We start from the raw sequence: 22,412 nt of genomic DNA, 5'->3' as shown, positions 1-22,412 counted from the left end.
CCCGATCGCACTACCCCCACAATCCATTGGCTGTCTATTTGGTACTGCCAAGCTGGAAGGGCCCTGAAGAGGACGCCCACCACCAAAAAAGGGTGGGGGCTGTGGGGGTGAGTGGATCGTCATTGGGGGTGAGGCTTACGGCCTGACCCCCTTGTCTTGCCGAAAGACTGTCTTGGCTTCTGATAGGGTTGAGCCTTCTAGCGTCCCCTAGAAGCCTGTTTGCCTTGGGAGGTCTGTCCGCTGCTCGTCACCGAGGCGGGAGGGGCGGAAGGACCATAATGCTTGTCTGAGTCTTCTTGAAAGCTTGCTCAGTGAGCTTGACAAAATGCAAATCTTTCGCTTCCTGAGACTCTTTCCTCAGCGCTTCCATGGACTGCTGTCCGAGAAGCGCCCCTTCTGTGAAAGGTGAACTGCGAAGTGATTCGAGAGAATTCTAATCCTTTAGTCTGGAACCGAACAGAAACAACTCTCTACGCCAGAAAACTGCTTGAGAATGGAGTCTGGCCGAGGTGGCCATTTGTTCGGCAGTAACTTTGTCCAGAGCGGCGAAAAGCACAGCCGCGTCTTCCTTCACAGCATCCTGTTTGAACGTGAAAGGTTCCAAGGATGTGGTCACGGAACGTGCCAAAGACCGTATGAATGTCTCTGAGAGGGAAGCCAACTCGAGTGAGAAACGGCCTGTCTCCTCCACGGCAAGGAGACTTTCTTCAGTGCAGAGTGAGACTCTATTTTTCTTATAGCCGTCAGACCGCAGAGTGGACAGTTCCGGTGTGACCGGAAGAGGAGCTCGTGGTAGAGCGAAAGTGTCAATCAGATTCTTTGGCTTGGCGCTTAAGCGTGGCGTACGCGGGCCTGAATGGGAGAACGGCGCGGCCTGCTGCGTAGAAGCCAGCCAGAGCTGTGCAGCGGCGGGAGCCTTATCGTGGGCTGTGAGAAATGGTAGCGAGTACCGTGGATTACTGCTCAGCACTTTTGCCAATTCAAAGGCAACGGAAGGAAACTCTTGAAAACGGAAGTCCGAGTTGCTTTCCCGCGATGGCATGTAGTCATTCACTGCCGAAGGTGGTGGTGCAGCGAAGCTGGTAGACACAGACACTCCCTCCTTGAAATAACGTGTAGTAACCTCCGCAGCCAAGGCTAGAGTAGCCTGTAACTTGGCTGGAATTCGAATGTTGGTATCATCTTCCGTGAAAGAGGAAGAATCACCAACATCCTCATCGCTTTCCCGTCTGTCTGTGTGGTCCTTTGGCGGAAGTACGTCAGTATCCCACCTAGCAGACGAAGCATCGGCCGAAGCCGGAAAATATTGACCAATGAAACCGGAAGTATGACTTTGTCTCAATGACGAGTCTTCTTCCTGCCGAAACGGCGAAGGTCTACTCTGACGAGCCTCACCCGGAAACGCCGCAGCGTTAAACCCGGGGGGCGTTGCAAAGTTACGAGTCTCACGCGTGGCCGCTGTAGCACCACTGACGTGAGGCATCATTCAGTCGACATTGCGAAACTCGTGCGTGGCCGTCGCAGCACCACTGACACGAGAATCCGCACGATCGAAAATTGCAAACCCCATGCGTGGCTGCCGTAGCACCACTGACATGAGGATCTGCACGATCAAAATTGCAAACCCCATGCGTTTCCGCCGTAGCACCACTGACGTGAGGATCTGCACGATCGAAAGTGCGTACCCCACGCGTGGCCGCCATAGCACCACTGACGTGAGGACTCGCACGATCGAAAACCAGACGACCCTCTTCCTGAACCGCCGCAGCGGAACTGGGAGTAGTCGACGGCTGAAAACTCTCGACCGGAATCTCCGAAACGAAGTGACCGGAAGGAGTCTTCGACATACCTGGACCTCTGGAAAAAGAGGAGTAGCTTCCGTCGACCTCTGGTGAGAAACCACCGTGAGTGTGAAAAAGTGAGGGAAGAACCCCGGGTCCGTAACCGAACTCGTCTGCGTGGACGTCTGCCCGACGTGATCGTTGCAGAAGGCTTGGTCTTCAGGCTAGATAACGAAAGAGCATCACCTACTGCGGGCGGTAGAGCTATAGACGCTGAGCACGAAGCACGACGCTCACTGGCGAGTAAGCTTATCATCTCAGTCTTAAACGAAGCAAACATGGATACAACTTCATCTTTCTCTAAGTTCTTGCTTGGAACTGGGGAAGAAAATTTAGTTTTGGTCTCCGCGCTAGCGGTGGAATGATTGTCAATGGGAACCTGGAAAGATTCCTTAGATGCTGGATCGAAAACATTCACTACTGTATCAGATCTTGGCATAGTTTTAGACTTCGACTTCGAACTTGATTTTGCCTTCTTGCCCGGCGGAGAACTAACAGCGGGCACCTGCTTGGCAGAGCTCTTGCTTTTGTCATTGTCCGCCATTGTTTGTTTACAACTACTCACGTTGAGTGAAAGCAACAAAAATTTTGCAAGAAAGACAAGGCGAAATTTTTACAGAAAAACGTAAGAAGGAACGCTCTCACCAAAAAGCTGTGAAGCTGATAGAAGGTTCCTCAGGGTCATTGGCCTCAAATCCTAAGGCCGGTGGCTTAAACAAGCCGTAGTACAAAAAACGTCCTGTCACTCCGTGTTGAAGTGAGAGAATGACTAGACCGGTCAGCTTTGCCGCGCATGCGCAGTAGACCGAGGGGAGGAAACCATAACAGACTATGTCAAAGGTCATGAACTTTTCATGCGGTTACCTCCCCCTTTTACCAGGGTCAGAACTTTCAATGTCTAAGCACCAAACTGAAGTTAAATGCTATTATGTGAATTGAGTAAGAATATGTAATTTAATGAAACACAGTTGCACACCTGTTTAGGTATAATCAGCTACTGCACTTGGGGCATGACTGAGATACAGTGCGTCATGGGGTCGGATCACTAGCAACAATGCCCTTTCGGAAATTCCCGTTTCTTTTTATTCTTTCGCTCTTCCCAGATTGGTTAAGATGTTTTAAACCAAGACGTATGCGTTGACATAATTACACGTTCACCTTCAATTGAAAACGTCTTTGAAAACAACTAAAACGGATGAAAAAAATATATAATCTGACTCGAAGTGTACACACCCATGCTTCGTGAAAACACCCATGCTTCGTGAATAAAGGTCTCACTAGCTGTAAATGGATTCTAAATTGCTTACTGCACATTTCTACTACGTCAAGTGTTAGGTGAAACCTTTAATTTGGGGGTTTTCCCTGGCTGGCCGTGTAAAGCTCATATCTCCCGTTTTACGTAACAGCTAGGAACCTAATTTTTTGCACACACCGTATGCACCACATTTCCAAGCTACTCACCAATGTCAGCTTAACTGAGCCCAGAGTACCAGAGATACAAGTCTAATCCGAAGTGTGACAAACAGACAAACAGGCAGACAGACAGTGATTCCTATACACTGCCATATAAAGGCAGCGTAACAAGCAGTGCATGATGTTGTGCCCAGGGTGACAGTTACCTATTTGCTGTAAGAGAGTCCTGCAGGAAGGTGAGGCAGCGCTGAGCAGAGAGGGGCCGTTGCTATGGTGACAGTGGGGACTGACAGGAAGATGTCCTAACAGCAGCTGCAGACAGGTCTGAGAACACAGATCAAAAATATCACCACTCCACTCATGTCACACATCAACCACTCACAGTTTGCATTCTAACACATTTTTTAAAGCAGTTGTGTCAGATAGTATTTCCCAATACAGACCTGTACAACTCCAAACTTTCAGCACGCTGAACACAGCCTGCAAGACAACACTACCCTTCATGCGGGTCTGTCAGGAAAACCACTTGTCGCATCTTTAAAGACTTCGGACACTGATTTACCAAAAAATTAGATTTCGCTAATATTTTGCCTGTGACATTTTCCGAGTGTGTTGAAACAAGTGTGAACAATTTAAAGAAATCAATAAGACAGACTTTATGATACAGAATTTTGAATATGATGACATGCCATTCTTAGAATCATATAATCGAAGGTTGGGAAATTGGATGGGGTATTTGACCAAACAGATACAATCACGGGACCTTTTTTTTTTTAAGTGGTGTTAATCCCTGGTTTACGTTTGTTGTAATGATGTGTTTCTATTTGAATTATTCTGACGTGTCTTTTCGATATGGCTGGAAATAGCGTAATGACATGATGATGATGCTTTTAAGTGGCCTAAAATTAGATAAATTTCTCAATTCACATGAACATATTTCCTGAACCATCTGAGCGATTATAGCAAAACAAAGACACAATAGAGAGCAGAGTCCACACGATCACATATAAAAAAAAACTGAAACAAATGACCATAACATTTTTTTACAGACCTGCAAAACGTACTATTGCCCCTATTTTGAAAAATTGCATCAGAAGAGGTAAAAGTTATCGTACTCTGAAAAATATATAGGGCTCCCCATAGTGCACGTCCCTGCGTCCTATACGCACTAGAAGCTGAAAACACGTACTAGTAATCTATGGAGCCGGGGTCCCGGGATGCACTAGACTTTAAAAGTGCGGGTCCTGGGACGCACTAAATGTTCTTTATCATGCGTACTGTAGATAAAATTTCAGACTGCAATCACTATTGCGTACCTAAGGAACGGTTTTCAGACTGTATACATCATGTGCAAGCACCAATGTCAATTTCACACGCGAAAGAAAGAAGGTTAAAAGCGATGCAAAAGTAGCAGTGCCCGGCAAAGTTATGTACTTAAAACAACTGGTTGCTCGGGGAAAACCGTGCCGGGCGACTTAAGCATTCAACGAACACAGAAGCACAGATCCAGCAAAGCACAGGACGGAACAGGCAAACCACCACCGACCGAAGAGAGTTCGACGCTTCCAGGCAGAGTGGAAAAGAACATTCACCTGGATAAGATTTCAAGATGAGAAAATGTTTTGCAGAACCTGCCAGGATGCAAACCCAAGCAGTGGTTCAAATCGCTATGAACAAAACGCGTTTGTAAAAGGGTCAGAAAACTTCTAATGAATGTGGGTTCTCGGCACAGAACCGCGTTCAAACAGCGGGAAGAAGCTGCCTGTCAACGAGCATTGTTAAAACACCAAAGAATTCTTATATCATCAAATCAAAGTCAGAACAGTTCGAAGTTTTAAAAGTTAGAAAGGATGTATGTCAAGCAAACCGGGTGAATGAGTCGAATGGTGTGTGCAATTGCAGCTCTTCTGAACTGATGACAGGGAAGTGGGCTACCAAAAACAATACAACCTTGGCTTTTTTTAAATGCTGGTCGACTGAGATTTAAACCATTTGATACTGTTTGTTGATGTGCCTGTGTAGATTGAGAATTGCGCGCATATAAATGTACTTACGCCACAGGGTGACTATTACATCAAATGTGCTGCATTTTAACATTAATTCAAGCAGACGAATTTTCGAAACGCTACAGTTTCTTTGAAGATGCCGCCACTCTGTTTTGTGTCACTATCAGTCATTTGATCTAGGGCGCTATAAGCGCCCTTGTTATAACGTTGTGCTGGAATTATATTTTAGATTCAGAGGTGCACAATAACATGCCTTTGCAGATATAGAGTAGGATTGAAATTGATCATGTATAAAAAAAAAAAGTGGGTCACACGGGGCTCCGATTGCTCGAGGTTTGAATAAACCACGAGAACTGGTGTGTGGTTTACGCGTGCTAAATAGCAATTCAGGTGATCTGTAAGTCACAGTGTCATTTAATGTTGTTGAATGCTATTGTGAGTGTGTCCCATAAGGTTAGTATTGCTGTGTTAGTGAAAGATGTCATCGTTCTGTAAACCTCCTGTGAGGCGGACTGGGGCTTTAAAATCAGAATTTGTTTCAACTAAATTCATGTTAAATGTCAAGCCTGAGAATTTCTGCAATTCAGAGAGAATGTGAAACTGTTCCATTCATCAAGGTGTCGTTGGATTGTCATGTCCGCCAAGAATATTCCAATAAAAAAGACACTTCACAGTACACTATACGATACCACAATGTTTTATAAGTACACTGGGACATTTCGGCTTTTCTGCATTGGGGGTCCATGGACCCTCTAAAAATTAAAAGTGAGGGTCCCGGGACGCACTAGGAGGGACGTCCGTGGGGAGCCCTGATATACATGTTGAGTGATATGTAAGCGCTGTTTCAAAGTGTTCAAGATCTGCCATGTCCGAAAATAGATCTAACTATATCTTCAGAAAATTAAAAATTATGATACTCTGGTGAAATGATTTGCATTAGGATGTAAACGTGTGCGCATGTGTGTGTGTTTGAGGGGCGTTATGAAAGTGCTTAGACTCTTAGCTCCTGGCAATGCCTCATGATATCTACAATGACGCATGCATACTGCAATCTTTCATCGGTGATGACACAAAATTTCATGTATCTCAAAGTTTCCCCTGCAAAAATAAGCAGCTTTTAAATAACACTACCCGTCCATGTTGTCATGGAGCTAAAAAAAAAAAAAAAGGGAGTTTAGAGATATGATGTATACAACTCTCAGAAAGGATTTGCATGTTTCTCACATTCCAAAGCGAGTACTCACAACTGATACAATGATTTTAAATCCGGTAGACAGATTTCCAAAGATGACAGTTGAATGCTGTTACTGCAACAAACGTTGCTGTCGTGGAAAAATCGTTCGTATTTGCATACGAGAATAACGGTATTTTTAACGACACTTGAGCCAAAGCAAGGCTCACTTCCTTCCGTTATCTCGTCGTGTCGTCTGCGCTGCATTTGAGTCGGTTTCGTCGAAGTTTTCTGCTTTTGTTTTTGCATCGATAAAGTACTTTAGCGCTTCGACAAGCAAGATGGAGGATGATGAGTTTGAAACTTTCTTTTGAGTTGTTTCTTGACAACAAATCGTATGCTGAATTGGAACGAATTACTGAGGAAGATCTTCGCAATGAACTGTGTATCGCGGTGAAAAAAATGACAGTGACGGTTACGAAACGGAATTTACGAAAGTGCAAATGGATACAAACAGTGGCTGGTCCAGTTTAGTGAAATGACAGGACCAGCAAACATTACCGATAATCTGACTGAATAGCAAATGCTTGACTTGCTTGTCGAAGAAACACTGCGTAGAAACTGACTCAAATTCAGCGCAAAGCAAGCCAGTGACAAGACGTAAAAAGTTTGCGTGTTTGGAAATGGCGACCTGTGGATCTAGTGCAGATCAAAGCTTTTCTCTGCTTGTTGTTGCTAACCGAACGATTAAAAAGATCGTCCCATGACATGCACTGGTCCACACATATATCTATTTAGATACCAGGATCAGGAAGTTGGATGGTCAACATGATTACCTTCAAAGGAGTTTCACCAGACATAGACTGGTTAGTTTCACAAAATTCCACGGACTAGCCAACACAATCCCTTTTCATTTTGTATTTGTATTTATGCTAAGAAAATAAATGATGCATGCAAACAAAACTATTCTAATGTTAAATATAACCCCATCACAACCACAACGTTTCATGCTTATTAGTGCATTTTCAAAGAAGTTGTAAGTGTTGAAAGTTAGTGGGTGTTGTTCTTACACTAGGTAAGCAAAATAATGTGGCTACAGGGGAAGTAATGCTGGCTGGAATCTGGAGTGCTAAAGGTTAATGTGATCTGGCACAAGCATCTAGGGGTATACAAGCTTTGCAGAGAGTGGGTGCCCATGCTCTTTCTAGTATACAAAAGGGGGTACGTCAGGAATGGTACATAAAAATGCTCTCGGAGTGTCACTATAGAGAGTGTAAGGCTTCTGGGAAGATTGTCACAGGTGATGAGGACTTGGGTCTAACAATCTGACCCCCGGGCAATACATCAACCAGCCGTATGGATGTTCCCAAATGGCTCCACCCCTATTGATGATCTCGGAACACATGCGTGCGATTACGTCCAAATGCAAATGATTTCACCAGAGTATCACGATTTTCTGAAGGTATAATTATATCTATTTTGTGACATGGCAGATTGTGAATACTTTGAAAGAGCACTTACATATCACTTGGCATGTCATCATATTCAAAATTCCAAAATTTTAATAATAAATTTTCATTTAATTAATATACTTACCCAACTCACATATGGTCATAGGCACAAAATGGCGTCGAGTCAGAAAAAGTTATACAACCTCCGGAAAAAGTCTCTTGTTGATGCTTCTTTTTTATTTAAAATCGTGAACATGAAGAGCATTGACGAAGAAGGTATTTTTCTCGGCTCGGACATGACTCCGTAGCGTGTGGTTCACGTGTACGGAATATAATCGATGTTTTGTTGGTGATTATTGACGGTGATCTGTTGCAATTCTGTGACACCTAGTACAGTGTGCTCGGCAAACTTTCGCATACTGTCAGATCACTGTCCGAAATATAGAAAAAATACGGAGATTCTATTCTGAAATGGTCGGTCTTTCCCTTGCAAAGTTTGAAGTGCCCCGAAGTTTGCTGAGTCGAAGCTTACCGGAAGATTACCATAGGCTAGAATGTACGTCGTTCTCTGTCGTGATTTTCCGGCCGAGTGTACTAATGAGCCGACATTCATTCTCAACTTTCAGAACAACAAAGTTTTTGTTGATTTTCGATGAAAAATCATTCTTCTGTGTGAAAATGAGTTTAAAACACGAATCCAATGATAAACAGCGGTACGGGAAAGGTTTTTCGGCCAACTGCGTGATGCGTCGTGACGCGTTAGTTATGTACTATATTTTCTTCCGCGCATGGACTCGTTTCTACAAGGGGTGTGAACAAACTTTGTTTACTGTTCTCCAGCATGCGATCGTAGTTTCATTTGAAGAAGTCTGCGTTTGAAACGAACGAGAAATAAGAGAACACAGGAGGTAAGTGTTTTGTCGTGATTTCTTTGAAATGTGTTAAGTACACAATGATGGTAAGTTTTATCAATTTTGTAAGTCATATTGCTGTTTGAGACGTGTTTTGTTTGTTTGTAACGATGGTTGAGTGCAAGTCGAAAATATCGCGCGCTAAACGAAGTCTCCGATCTGACGCACAATGAAGACATTTTATTTTGATTTTTCAGATACGAAGCTGTTGTCGTGACGGATAACGTACGATGCATGGTTAAGCTAATACAAATAGAATCTTTGTACAAATAGGTGGAAAACATTACAATGTTCATTTCTTTTGTTTCTGCGTTGAAAGGGACTTTCTGACGGGCTAGGAAATCGGTTGAGAAAGTACGGTGCGATGTTCATAACGTCACATCATGAGATTACTGTCTTCGGGCTAGGCGCGGAATATTTAACATTTTTATCAATGATTTTCTTTGATTTTTGTTCTTTCAGACTTGTGGTTCATTTTTTTGTTGTTCTTTGTAAATGACCGGGTTATGAGATTCAGACTTTTCTCTGTGGGATTCGTGTTTTCTTCCATGACTGCGTGTTCATAACTTCACACTCCGTTAGTTCGAGATAGCTTGTCTGGCTGACGTGTGACATTATGTACACGTTATTGAAATCTTGTTCTGAAGGCTGTGCAGTAGAGAGTTCTTTACTACGATCAAATCTTGTTCTTTTTTGCTAAAAGAATTAAAAGCTGAGCAGTAGATGACTGCATTCAGCTGTTTTTATGACCCTGAAAATGTTCATAACGTCACGTCATATCGTTTTGCTGTGATGATAGCAGATAGTGTAAAATCCAAACATTATAGCAAGCATTTCAGAAACTACATGCATCTATAATTGCAAATCGTTTTTTCTTTCAGATCACACATTAGCTACTGCTGAGGGAGCCTGGGAGGTCTTCCTGGGGGGGGGGGGGGGGGGGGGGGAATTGGGCTGTGAGAAGAGAAAATGACCTCCAATATGTACAGGTTTTTTTATATATATACCCGTGTGCAACATCCTGCGAGTCTTCAAGGAGGACGACTACATGATTTCCCTTGAACACTGGGCTTTTATTTACATGTTTGCTGCTAAATCTTTCTGAAGGCATAGCCTACATGAGACTTATGGCTGAGACCAGACTTTTTTGTGAGCTTCAAGTTTTTTATTTACACATCCTGTTTTAACCATCTTCAGAATTGATAACTTATTTCACAATCATATTACACTTAGACTTTTTCATGTATTCTTGTTCCTATGTCTGTTGATAAACAGTGATCATTTCCCAACTGACAAAATCTAAGTGAGCAGTACTCACCAGCACTCAATGCATGAAAGATAATCTCCTGTTGTAATGTTATGTACACATTCTCATTTTTCTTGCATTTTCTGATGATGATCTGAATTTATGTTCCAGGGCTGCTAGTTGCTTTTTTATTTGTACCTTCTGTGTGTCATTTGTTTTCTTATAATTTCTGCCTTTGTAGGTGTGCATCTGTTTAAGATACATCACTTAGAATGTAGCTGTCACAGTGTGGCGTTATGTACATATGTATTTTTCCCTCTTATCTCTTACCTGCTACATGTGTTATCTTGTTTTTTGATTTAAAATGGTAACTGTGTCCCTTTGCTACTAATTTCTTTCTCAGATTTGTTGATTGCAGTTATTGTGGCACCATTTTTAGCTGATATGGGCACTTTCATCCTCTGACTTCGCGTGCCGTTATGTACACATAGGTTTCTTTTGCTGTATAGTGGATTTATGGTGGTTTCATCCACAACTTTTACTTCTTAAGGGTTCTTCTCATTTATTTGGAGATGTCCATACATTTGTTTGCCTGTTGGGTCAGAATGTTCTTGTTTTAATGTATCTGTTTTGGTTATGTCACGCTGTGATGTTATGAACAAAGTTTGACTGCTGCTGTTTTTTTTTAATTGTCTAGCCCCTATAACCGGATTTTGCTTGTTTGCCACTTTAACTTCATAGTTGTAAGCATTTCTAACTATACTTGATGTTGGTTTCATTCCGTGTGGTTTAATTGTTGTTTTAATCTCGATTTTTTAGCAATTATTTACGGATGAAGTGAAAAAGGATGTTATTCCTTTCATCCTCTGTGGTTACATTTCTCCTTGCTGTGGCTGTCTGGTGTCTATCTCTTTTACATGGGTTTTGTACTGAGGGGTCAGAAATCGTCTTTTGTCACCTTTTTTGTTGCATTTTTGTGATATGATGTGACGGTTATGTACACAATGCTCTAGTCGGGTGTAATAATGTTAGATTTTTGTTTTTGGTGTTGTTTTGATATTTAAAGTCATTTAATGTGGGTTTTTTGCTTGGGTTATGTTTATTTTCTGTCATAGAGCACTTGTAAGGTTAAATAAAGTTTGTGACGTGACAAGTTATGTACATATGCCGGGATTTAAATTTACTAGTTTGTTAAAAATAAACTTTGTTTTGAACTGATAGTGTGTTTATGAGCTTATAAGTGTGACTGGATTTGTCTAACCTTTCTTTGTGTGTCTCCTTTTTAGGCTAAAAGTTTTCCTGAGCATGTCACAGTTTTAGACTCCTTTTCATGCCTGTGTACATATAGCAATTAACCCTAGTTCAGTGCTGGTAACGCTGTACGCGTCCCCTTGGTAAAAAAAAGAGTGACACACAACAATAATGGTATCCCTGACGACCACATCCGGGTCCGTCTTCCGCCTGCGCGCGCATAGGCCGCCATATAATCATTCCACGCGAAGCCCAACTCACATCTTTTTTAGGAACCCAACCCATAGCGGGGAGGAGGGAGGGCCTCAACGATGTGAGTTGGGTAAGTATATTAGTTAAATGAAAATTTATTATTAAAATTTTGGATTAAATTACATATCTTTACCCAACTCACATATAGCAGATTACTACTAAAGGTGGAGGGCACTTTACCAAATCAGGAATAGAGAACTTGTCCCGCCGCTACCAGAGCAGGCAAAACAGAATTGCCGTCCTGCCCCAAAGTAGCGACATCCCTGAGATAGAAAATGAAGAAAACATCTTCAGAAAGCCAGAAAGCCAACTTAAGGACTTCTGCCAGGAGCCCAGATCAAAGACCTGCTAAAGAGGAAGACCAAGCTCTTGCCTCAAAAGTCCTGGCTGTAGTAAATGGCAAGACTGCCCTGACATCACCTGACTGACTCTACTACCAGACCTAGGCTTGTCTAACTATAGTGGAGGACCACTTGGCTGACGTGACTTTCAAGAAATCCTTACACCGCACCATGTTAGGTGAGATAAAAAGAAGTTTTGAATTTCCAATCGAATGTGCCGAGTCCATAACAGAAAACTGCTGAGGGCTCTAACTGGACAATTCTGTACATCAGAATCCCCAGGAGCAATAAATTTGCTCAAGGGAGGAATCGTGAGTCCGTGCCGCCAGAAGAGGGAGGACTGACTGCCCCCTCCTCCCTTTTTTCTGCCACCACATGTAGGCATGCCTAATAACCATGGCAGTCCAATTAGCTAAGGTTGACTTCACTAAGTCATTACCTCTACCAATGTTGAAAGATATGAACAAGAACCCTTGTTTTAATGATCTAAACAGATCAGTGCAAGTCAGAAAAGTTTCAAAACTCAAAATGTTCAATTGGTGCAATATGGCTCTAGCCGAGCCAAAAAATTGCTAAGTGTTAGAATTGTAAATCAGAGCTGGTAAATCCACCTTCTGCTTATTTGTCAGACATATTGAATGTAACTTAAAAGCCATAGATCAGTCTTTCTCCAAAGAGATGTCTATAGCAAAACTAGACAGAAAATGCACTTACTCACACTTCTCTCAGAAGCTACTAGAATAAGCATGGCCGCTTCCATGTTAGATAAGCAAGGCTAGTTTTTGTAACGGATCAAAGAATCCAATCTCAAAAACTCCGAAACTATAAGCAAGTCCCCAAAACGGGACTGGAGATTTGTTTTCAGTCAGCCGAAGGGAGACTCCTTTAAACGTGTTGGCTAAAAAGCCCCCAAGTGAAATATTGCGACGTAGCTGTTTCAGTGCAACTGATATCGCGTAACGTCTTAAAACAAAGACGTGGGGGAAAATACGGAAAGCCAGGATAAGTGGCTCGCCACCTGCAATGAACGAAGACAAGAGGAGTTCTTTCCGTTAATAATACACCATTATTCCAAGCCAGTCGATGTGACAAGGAAAACTAAGACGCTGAACCCCTACAAAATCTCTGGACCAAATCCAGAGTTGAAGCAGAATCCCCTGAGCGTCTCAATGATTCCCATACAGTAGACACCCATGTGGCTCAAGTGTGAGAAAAATGGCGCCCTCTTGCCGGCCTTAAGAAGCCTGGCAACCAAGATTGAACGGGCCCGTACTGTGCGACCGGCAGGCCGCTCAAAGTAAAATCAAGAGTAATGATCTTCCAAGCTTTGGGATCCGGAAACGGAGAGACGACCCTAAGCAAAAGGCGATAGTACCAAGAGGCAAAAACTTCTATCAGCGACTTCTGCAATTCACCCGAAGGCTTAGAAGCGCGTGGAGAGACAGAGTCCGTTCTGAGTGGACATTCTTGATCGACAAACTTAGAGAGTCCATCAAGTCCTAGAGCCTCCCATGACGGTACTTCGCTGCTAATAAGATCCCGTGGTGGAGACACCACATCAGAGACTCTCATGCTCGCTGAGGAAGCGAAAAAGAGTGAGAGAGGCCCTCTTGCTTGATGAAAGAGCGCCACTGTGGTGTTGCCTGAAAGAAACAACACCAGTTCTAGCCCTATGTTTGGCTCCTTAAAGCCCAGCCGACCACAAGGGCCATACCAAATCTGTGCTGTCATAGACATCTAAAGTGTTCCGGCCCTGCAATCCCAGTTCCCACCTGGAGTAAAGGGCTTCTAGAAAAGGCCGCTTGTACAGTCTCTTCAGAGGGAACAAAGCGGCCATAGGATCGTAAGCCTTAGAATGGAAATCAGAACTCTGAGGCTCTGAAAAATAAAATGTAACCACTTCCAATCTAATTTGTGTAACAAAGTGTGGAAGCAACCACCATACGATCTATGTAAGTGACCTAAAAGTAAGGCCCCAGTGACTCCCAAAAAGAGGGAGTCCTAATCCCCAGCAACCGCTGTGATAAAACACAAAGGCGGAAAGAAGGGTGATGCCGAACACTAAAACTCCAGTTGACATAAACGCCAAGATTGCTAGAGAAAGCGTGCTTTTGTTTGCCGGCCAACACCCACCACTAACCTGCCCCAAGGGGGAAAAGGAGTGGGTATTTGGCACAGAGCCCAGCTAAAAAGGAGAGAGCATTTAGATAACAGCTTAAAACCGAGATCGGCGAGCCTAGAGCTTTTCTTTTATAACAAGACAAAGCCGAGGCCTGCCGTGCGCTCTCCTTTACTGTGAGCTTCTCTTTGTCAGGAAAGAATCCCCGTGCATAGAAGCGAACTCAAAAAGAGAACCTTCGGGCAAAGAAGGGTTAAAGTCTCACCAAAAGAACAATAATTTAGGTAGAGACCTGCTCTCAGGCGAACATCAAAGCTACATCCTTTGTATCTGCGTCCTGACTGAACACAAAGATAACCAGTGAGGACGTAACCGCACAAGAGAGAGAACAACTGAAAGACTTGTTCAAAGGCCGTAAAAATAGAGAAGTGCGGACACCAACTTCCGCACCCAGGAGATCCTTGTTCTTGCAAACAGACAGTTTCTCCCAGAAATAGGTCACTGACACGTTACTAGCTAGCCTGTCGTAAATTATAGTGAACTTAGTGTGTTAGTCTTTTTGCTGCTAGATTGCTTAGACTGTTGTTATTATTTTGTTAGGTTAGAGTGTTTCTCTTTCTGTAAACGTAGTCTGCCTTATGCGTTAGCGTGTACCTTAGTGTGTACAGTGGCCTTTGTTCTGCCCAGGCGTCATAGTTGGTAGCCTGCTAGACTATTGTTGTTGTTCAGTCAGCTGTAGCTACACTGACCAGCGCCTGCGTGCGATGAGTCACAGAGTGAGTTGGCCCTTTTCCCACTGTTCTGCCCGCTTATACAATAGGTAGGGGATTGTCTCCCGAGATGTACCCTCAGAGTACATTCTTAGGTGTCATAAATTGCGTGAGCTCTCTTTCTCTCTCTCTCTCTCTCTCTCTCTCTCTCTCTCTCTCTTTTTCCACTCCCCTCTCTCACTATGGCGATAGGTTCCCCCCTCAACTACCGTCCCACCGACGCTGCTAGACTGCGCCTGCCACGGCCTCTATACCTCCATCTCAAGGAGCTGGGAATCCTGCAGAGACCACCAACCGTAAGGGGCTGTCGCGCCGGCCGCTCGCAGCGTCTTCGAACCGCACAGCAACTTGCTGCCCTCAACCCTTCTCCTACCTCCACTTCTCTCACGCCCACCACCCCCACCCAATGTACCACTACCCCTCCCCAGCATCCCCCCACCCTTTCCCTGCTTCCTTCTATCCCTCCCTATTCTCCCACCACCCCTCCCCATTCTCTCACCACCCCTCCCCATCCTCCCATCACCCCTCTCCCTCACCTCCCCACCCCTCCCCTTTCCCCCACAACCCCTCCCCAGCACCCGCCCACCCAAAATCAGCACCCACCCACTCATTCCAAAAACACCCTACACCTCTGCCTCCTCAACTCCCAGTCAGTAAATCCAGAAGGCAAAGCAGATCTGATAGCAGACTACATTATAGAAAACAAGTTAGACGCCCTGTTCATCACCGAGACGTGGCTGCGACCTGGTGATGACCCCAAGATCAAGCAGCTGACCCCCGCAGGGTACAAGACAGTCTCCTTCCCCCGCCCGGCTGGGCGTGGTGGAGGCATCGCCGTCGTCTACAAGGACCACATGCATGCTGCAGCGTCCTTTTCGGACAGCCTCCCCTTCCCCCACACCACCTTCGAAGCTGTGGAGATGACGGTCGCCACCACCACCACCCTCACCTTCCTGTGCATATATCGCCCTCCCCCTAACACCAAGAACAAGCTGAAGGACTCTACTTTCTTCGACGAGTTCTCCCAAGCCCTCGACCACTACAACGTGACGTCCCATAGCGCCATCGTCCTCGGTGACTTTAACATCCACTGGGACTGCCCTGCCAACGCTGACACCAAGCGGGCCCGTGCGCTGTTGGACAGCTACAGTGTAGACCAGGTCGTTCCTTTTCCCTCCCACTCCCGTGGCCACATCCTGGATTGGATTGTCACTCGACCCTCGGACAATCTGGTCTCCAGCCTCGTCGCCAACGACCATCTTGTCTCCGACCACACCGCCATCAACTTCCTCGTCAACATCACCAAACCAGCACAGAAGCGGAAGATGGTCACACGTCGCAAGCTACGAGACATTGAGACAGATGCTTTTGGAGACGAAGCTGCCCTGCTGCTTGCCCAGCGAGACCCGTCCACTGACCCTGCCCATTTCTTCAGCTTGACTCTGCGCCAGCTCCTCGACAAACACGCCCCGCCATCTCTATGCGCAGTCTCTGAGCGACAGCCGGCTCCCTGGTTCTCTGAGGACATCACAGCCGCCAAGATCGAGAGACGGCGAGCGGAGCGTGCATGGCGACACTCTGGCCTGGAGGTTCATAAGCAGATTCTCAGGGATGCGGTGCTTCGAGTCAAGCCATCACTGCTGCCAAGATCGAGCACTTCCACGACTGCATCGTCAACGCCTCATCATCCAGGGAGCTGTTCTCCATCATGTCCTCTCTCCTGGGCTTCTCCCCCGCTGCCCCCTTACCCACTGCTCACCCACCACAGGATATCCCGGAGTTATTCTCGGAGTTCTTCAAGGACAAGATTGACAAGCTTCGGAAAACACTCGATCAGCAGCCCTTCGTCCCGTCCCCACCCTCCCCCTCCTTCTCCGGCTCCCCCCTCACGTGCTTTCAGCCTGTCACTCAAAACCACGTCAAGCGACTCATCACCAAGACGGCCATCAAGACCTGCGAGCTAGATCCCCTGCCAGGCTTCCTCTTCACCAAGTGTCTGGACAAGCTCCTGCTGTCTATCACAGATATCATCAACATATCCCTGGCCACAGGCGTCGTTCCCGACTGCTTCAAGTCTGCCGTTGTCCGCCCACTCATCAAGAAGCCCGGCCTTGACGTCAACGAGTTGAAGAACTACCGTCCTGTGTCCAACCTGCCCTTCCTCTCCAAGCTTCTGAGAGCGTATCATCCTGGAGCAGTTGAGCGCCCACCTGTCTCGGAACTCGCTGATGCCAGTGTACCAGTCAGCGTACCGCCCTCACCACAGCACCGAGACGGCGCTCCTGCGAATCACCACGGACCTCCTGAACGCAACAGATAGCGGTCTCGTCTCTGCCCTTGTGCTGCTGGACCTTTCCGCGGCCTTCGACACGATCGACCACCAGCTACTCGTCGATTGCCTCAGTTCCACGTTCGGCATTCACGACACCGCCCTCTCTTGGTTTAGGAACTACCTCCAGAACCGCTCTCAGACTGTCACCACTGATTCGTTCTCTTCTCAGCCTGTCCCTGTCCGCTTCGGCGTCCCACAAGGATCTGTCCTCGGCCCTGTCCTTTTCACCCTGTACACCCAACCCCTCTCCCTGGTCATCGAACGCCACGGCCTGAACTACAACTCCTTTGCCGATGACACGCAGCTCCAGAACAGCGCCAAGCCGGAGGACGTTGACGATCTCCTTGGATCCATCTCCAGTTGTTTCACTGACATCAAGAACTGGATGACTGAGAACAAGCTGAAGCTGAACAGTGAGAAGACGGAGGCCCTTCTCGTTGGAACACGACAGAAGATTGCTTCCCTCACTGTGACCGACCTCCAGCTGGATGACGCGACTGTTCCATTCTCCCCTGCTGTCAAGAGCCTTGGCGTCTTTCTCGACTCCACTCTCTCCATGCAGACACACATCTCCTTCATCATCAAGACCTGCTTTTTCCACCTACGACGCATCGCCTCCATCCGTCGCTACCTCACCCACGACGCCTGTGTCAAGCTGGTTGTCTCCCTCATCTTCAGTCGTCTGGACTACTGCAACTCCCTTCTGGCTGGCCTCCCCGCCTCATCCATTCATGGCCTACAACGAGTCCAGAACGCCGCTGCCAGGCTGACGTTGAGGAAGACGAAGCGAGACCACATCACCCCCCTACTTCGCTCCTTGCACTGGCTCCCTGTCAACACCCGAATCTCCTACAAACTGTCCACTCTGGTCTACAAGTGTCTTAACGACTCTGCTCCCGAGTACCTTCAATCCTCCCTGGACCTGTACACCCAGCCCTCCGACCGTCCCCTTCGTTCTGCTGCTGACCCTCTCCGCCTCCACATCCCTCGCTCGAAACTCGCATCTGCTGGTCAGCGTGCATTTACCTCCGCGGGCCCCTCCGTCTGGAACTCCCTGCCGCTTGAGCTTCGCCAGAGCCCCTCTCTTGACGCGTTCAAGAGTAGGTTGAAGACTCAGTTCTTCCCGTAGCTGGCTGCGACTTTCATGCTCGACGTGATGTGTTGTGCCCCAAAAAGACATTCTTGTGCTGTGCTCTGTGAGAGGTGTTTTCTTTGTGCTTAATATTATTTTGTTTGGACCTAGCTATTGATGTGTACATTGTTGTTAAACAGTTGTTTGTTTACCAGGGTTTGCTAGTGTGTGATAGGGTTCGTGTCCGTCTGAAGATGTTAGTTTCTTTGTTAGTCCTGCGTTGACAACTCTTCGACAAGCGCTTAGAACTGTACCCACGGAATACGCGCTATATAAGCTTCATATTGATTGATTGATTGATTGAAAGGTATAACGGTACCCTGTGACCGATGCCAGACATTCGCACAGCTAATTGAGGCGAATGGGGGGGGGCTTGAGTAGCGTGAGTCAGCTTAAATGGAATTTGTAGACTGCTTGGCCAAGATAAGATACCCCCAGGGAGATGTTCACACCATGCAGTTAGAATAAAGGATACACTTGCTTCAACTCTCAACTTCAATTCCGCGGATTATATTTACTGAGTTGTTCATGGATTGTAGACTGTTCAAAACAGCATGTGAGAAGATTTACTTTAATTTTTGTGTAGTGTTGAATATCAAGGTATGCCAGTGTAGTTTTATTCGTTCATTTCGTTGTTGATTTTGATCAACAATCGTGCAACAAACGGTTTGTTCTGGTCTGTGCTAGCTATTACTTCTTTTGTTTTGGAGACCAACCTTTGTTGAAATAAAGAAGGAATCAAAGAAGGAAAGAAAAAGAAGAAAAACTTGACAGTTAATATGTTTTTCACGTGTGTGCTAATAGTGTGAGAAAGTTACAAGCGTGAGCGTGACACGTACGATATAACGGATAGCAATGGAAGATCGTCTACATACAAGAGATTTACACGAAGAGAGACTACATCGTATCTGCAGAATATGTGGCTGTAGAGCGAGAAAACGGTACGACGACCCTTGCAAAGCAATAAAGTGCAGAAACTACATTCAAGAAATTAACAAGTGCTATGGACAGAAAATTAAAGAAGGTCAAGATCTGAAGCACTCCAAAACAATGTGTAAAAGCTGCTTCAGTCGGATGGGAAGAATGCAGTCTACAGACGACCACACTTTGCATGCACAGGCAGATGACATCAGCGAAAGGTTCCAGACACTAAATGAACTGTACTCCCAAATCCACAGAGATGTATCTCACAAGCAACCCTACAGAACTGTCAACACCTTGCAAAGCATCGCTAAAAACATCAACGGCTACATAACATTCTTTCGGCTCAACTTCCCCAGCAAAATTATTCCCAAAATTCACATCTTGGAGTGTCACTTTATTGACTTCATGAGGGATTGGGGCTTTGGTCTTGCTTTGCACGGCGAACAGGGAGGAGAAGAAACACACGCCACAGTAAACATTTTAAAAAGCAGAACATACGGACTGCAAACGGAGGAGGCAAAGCTCAGGTTAATAATGACCGAGCATATGACCCTCGTGTCACATACACTCTACTCTGTGATACCAGCTGTACAGAAGAGGAAAACAACATAAACTGCATTTCTACGTACTGTCGTCCTGTTATTTGTCATGCCATAAAAGTGTTTTTGGCATGAATTACAAAGTGTGTTTGACATTAACTCAATAATCTGTGTAATATCAACAAACGTGCTATTGTGACAACTGTGTCGATCTGACATGAGTGGAACTCTGTTATCCCTGCACTGTAATCTGTGGGCTAAGCGAGTGCCTGTGGAATACGTTATACCTTCCTCCCCTCGGCAAGCTAATAGCGTGTCAGTGACCTATTTCTGAGCCCCGCTACAACTACCCCTTATCAGGATGCCTAAATACAGGTTAGTTGTTCTTATTCAAGGCATGCTAAACTTTGTCAGCATGTATGTTTCCTTGTTGTGAGAACTATAGTTCGATCTCTATTGTTGTTTAAATGTTGCATGTCTCACACACACAATCAAACACACGACTCAGCCCTGATTTTTCCTCTTTATTCAAACTCTCTGTGGTGCAGACTCTTGAAAACCATTCACATCGTGTTTGACATCGATGTGTAGGTCAGAATGTCCTCTCTCAGCTGGTGTCCGTTTTGCAATAGCCACACAAACGAGACGATAAGTAAAGGTAACAAACAAAAAGTACACGTTTTCCCAGCTGTGATATGCCTGTGCCACACAACCGCTGTTATCGCTTTCTCACCCTGTGGTAATTTTAGAACTCCGGCCTGGGCTGTCGCTGCGCTTATCAGCGCTCGCTGGCAGCAGGGAAAGTTTCATGAAACTGAGTGTGGGCAGGCAGGCTGAAAGAAACAGCCGTGTAAGGAACACAAAGGGATCCAGTGAGGACGTAATTGCACGAGAGAGATAACGAATCAAAGTCTCAGTCAAAGACGATAATTCTAAAGAAGTGCGGCCGCATTCTTCCACAGCCAGGAGATCCTTGTCCTCTTTATGTCTAGGTTGTCGACCATTTTGAAAGTCAAAATGGCGGACCACTGTTACCAAAGACAAGTGGCAAAACTTTCAAAAACACTAAGAAATCTTCTTGTTATACAAAAAAGGAACGCTCTCACCGATTCCTGAAGAAGGACGTTGATATGTTACCAAGATTCGATGGCCTTCCCTGAAAGATAGGCCGATGGCTTAAGAAAAGCCTGAGCACCTCAAAACACGCCATGCAACGTGGGTTGAAGGAAAAGGAATGAGTGTCACCGGTGTATGTCCGGCGCATGCGCAGGACACCGGTAGGGGAGGTAACTACCATGGACCATGCCTTATATGGTGACAAGTTTTGTTTTTAAGAGTACATCCCGTGTTACCACGGATGAGTGCTTCAATACCTTAGCAACAAATTGAAGTTATTGCTATCTATATGAGTTGGGTTAAGAATATGTAATTTAATGAATTTCATTGAAATAAATAATGCCGGGGGTCCCCTGGCGGGGTCCAGGGGCAGAGCCCCCTGGTGTGGGCAGAAGCTGAAGCATTTTGGCCTTGTAAATATGAATTTAACCCCCTCTGGTGAAAGTTATATGTGCATGTAAAGAAAAGCACTATTTTGTCCCTCTCACCTGGGTTAAACTACTGTATCATTTTTCGTGTGTAGTGTTTTTGTTAATTTTTATTTACAAATCCGCGAAATCGCAGAGATCTGGATTGCCCGAGGAGGCAGGTGTGTCCGATACAAAAGGTAAGGGCTGTGGAGAACCAGGGGCTGAAAGAAAAGGGGCTGTGTATACCTGTGAGGGGAGCTGTGCAGCCAGGTGCAGGAGGCAGGTAGCGGGAGTGTCCGATTCAAGAGCATATGGGAGGAGCTGGTCTGGTCCCTGACACACTCGCTCCAGTAAGTAGCACAGAAAGTCTGGTCTGTCTCGCATCACTGCATGGTGCACAGCTGTCAAGCCAACCTGTAACAACACAGTGCTTTCAAAGAACACGAAAAAGCAATGAATGAATGGAACAGATACATGAGCAACACTCCCAAGAAGGAAAAATACTCAATGACACAATAAAGTAAAGATCCTTTCTCCCAGGGGACAGGCTATTGTATGGAATCATCCATTCTTTCCTTCTTAGAATCTTGTTTTCCTGGTTGTGTTTGAATTTTCCAAGCCCTGAGACTTTGGCTGTGAACTTGGACTCGAACCTAGATGACTTGGAGAGGACTGCACGCTTCGCCCTGCAGTCCGGACTGACGATCTAACAGCAAACGACAAGAAGAAGAAGAAGAAGGACTCGAACCAAATCAGCTACATACACAATCCTCTCACCTTCTGAAATTGACTTATTTGAATGCATAACAGCTGAACCTCAGAATGTTCAGCTGTAGAAAGCCGACACATGATAAAGCAAGGCTGACAGAGTGACAAAGCCAAAGAGGGCAACTCTTTCTCTTTCTTGCCTTTTCTTGTTTGCTTTGATTCCTGCTATGTTAGTTTTCAATAAAATATGTCTTGTCATATCAACCATTATGACTATCTGTGTTAAAGGGCAGCTGTCGGGTTGCCTGGTCTCAAAAATGCGCGGAGTCGCGTGCAAAAACGCGTTTAAGAGTTTTCCGAGTTGATTCAACTAAAGACTGTTGATTTGGTCCAGAAGAAGACACTTTCATCATTAGTCTGAAACCATTAAAATGCGTGAAACTTTCTGCTAGTTCTCACAATCCGCAAAAAAACGAAGC

The 22,412-nt window shown here is 45.4% G+C and overlaps 1 protein-coding gene across 1 annotated transcript in view; it reads right to left on the bottom strand.

Annotated features, from left to right (window-relative positions):
- LOC138964111 (cortactin-binding protein 2-like) overlaps positions 1–22,412 on the bottom strand; it is a 164,984-nt gene that overhangs the window by 81,629 nt on the left and 60,943 nt on the right. Inside the window, exons 11-12 of the mRNA XM_070335991.1 lie at positions 21,472–21,639; positions 3,461–3,578 (exon numbers count right to left, since the gene is read on the bottom strand). Coding sequence (XP_070192092.1) covers positions 3,461–3,578; positions 21,472–21,639 — 286 coding nt within the window. The remainder of the gene's footprint in view (positions 1–3,460; positions 3,579–21,471; positions 21,640–22,412) is intronic.

Source organism: Littorina saxatilis, linkage group LG4, assembly GCF_037325665.1.
Source record: "Littorina saxatilis isolate snail1 linkage group LG4, US_GU_Lsax_2.0, whole genome shotgun sequence".
In the NCBI taxonomy this organism is placed as follows: Eukaryota; Metazoa; Mollusca; class Gastropoda; order Littorinimorpha; family Littorinidae; genus Littorina; species Littorina saxatilis.
The sequence above is the reverse complement of the archived record's forward strand: the minus strand, read 5'-3'. Positions and strand labels throughout refer to the sequence as shown.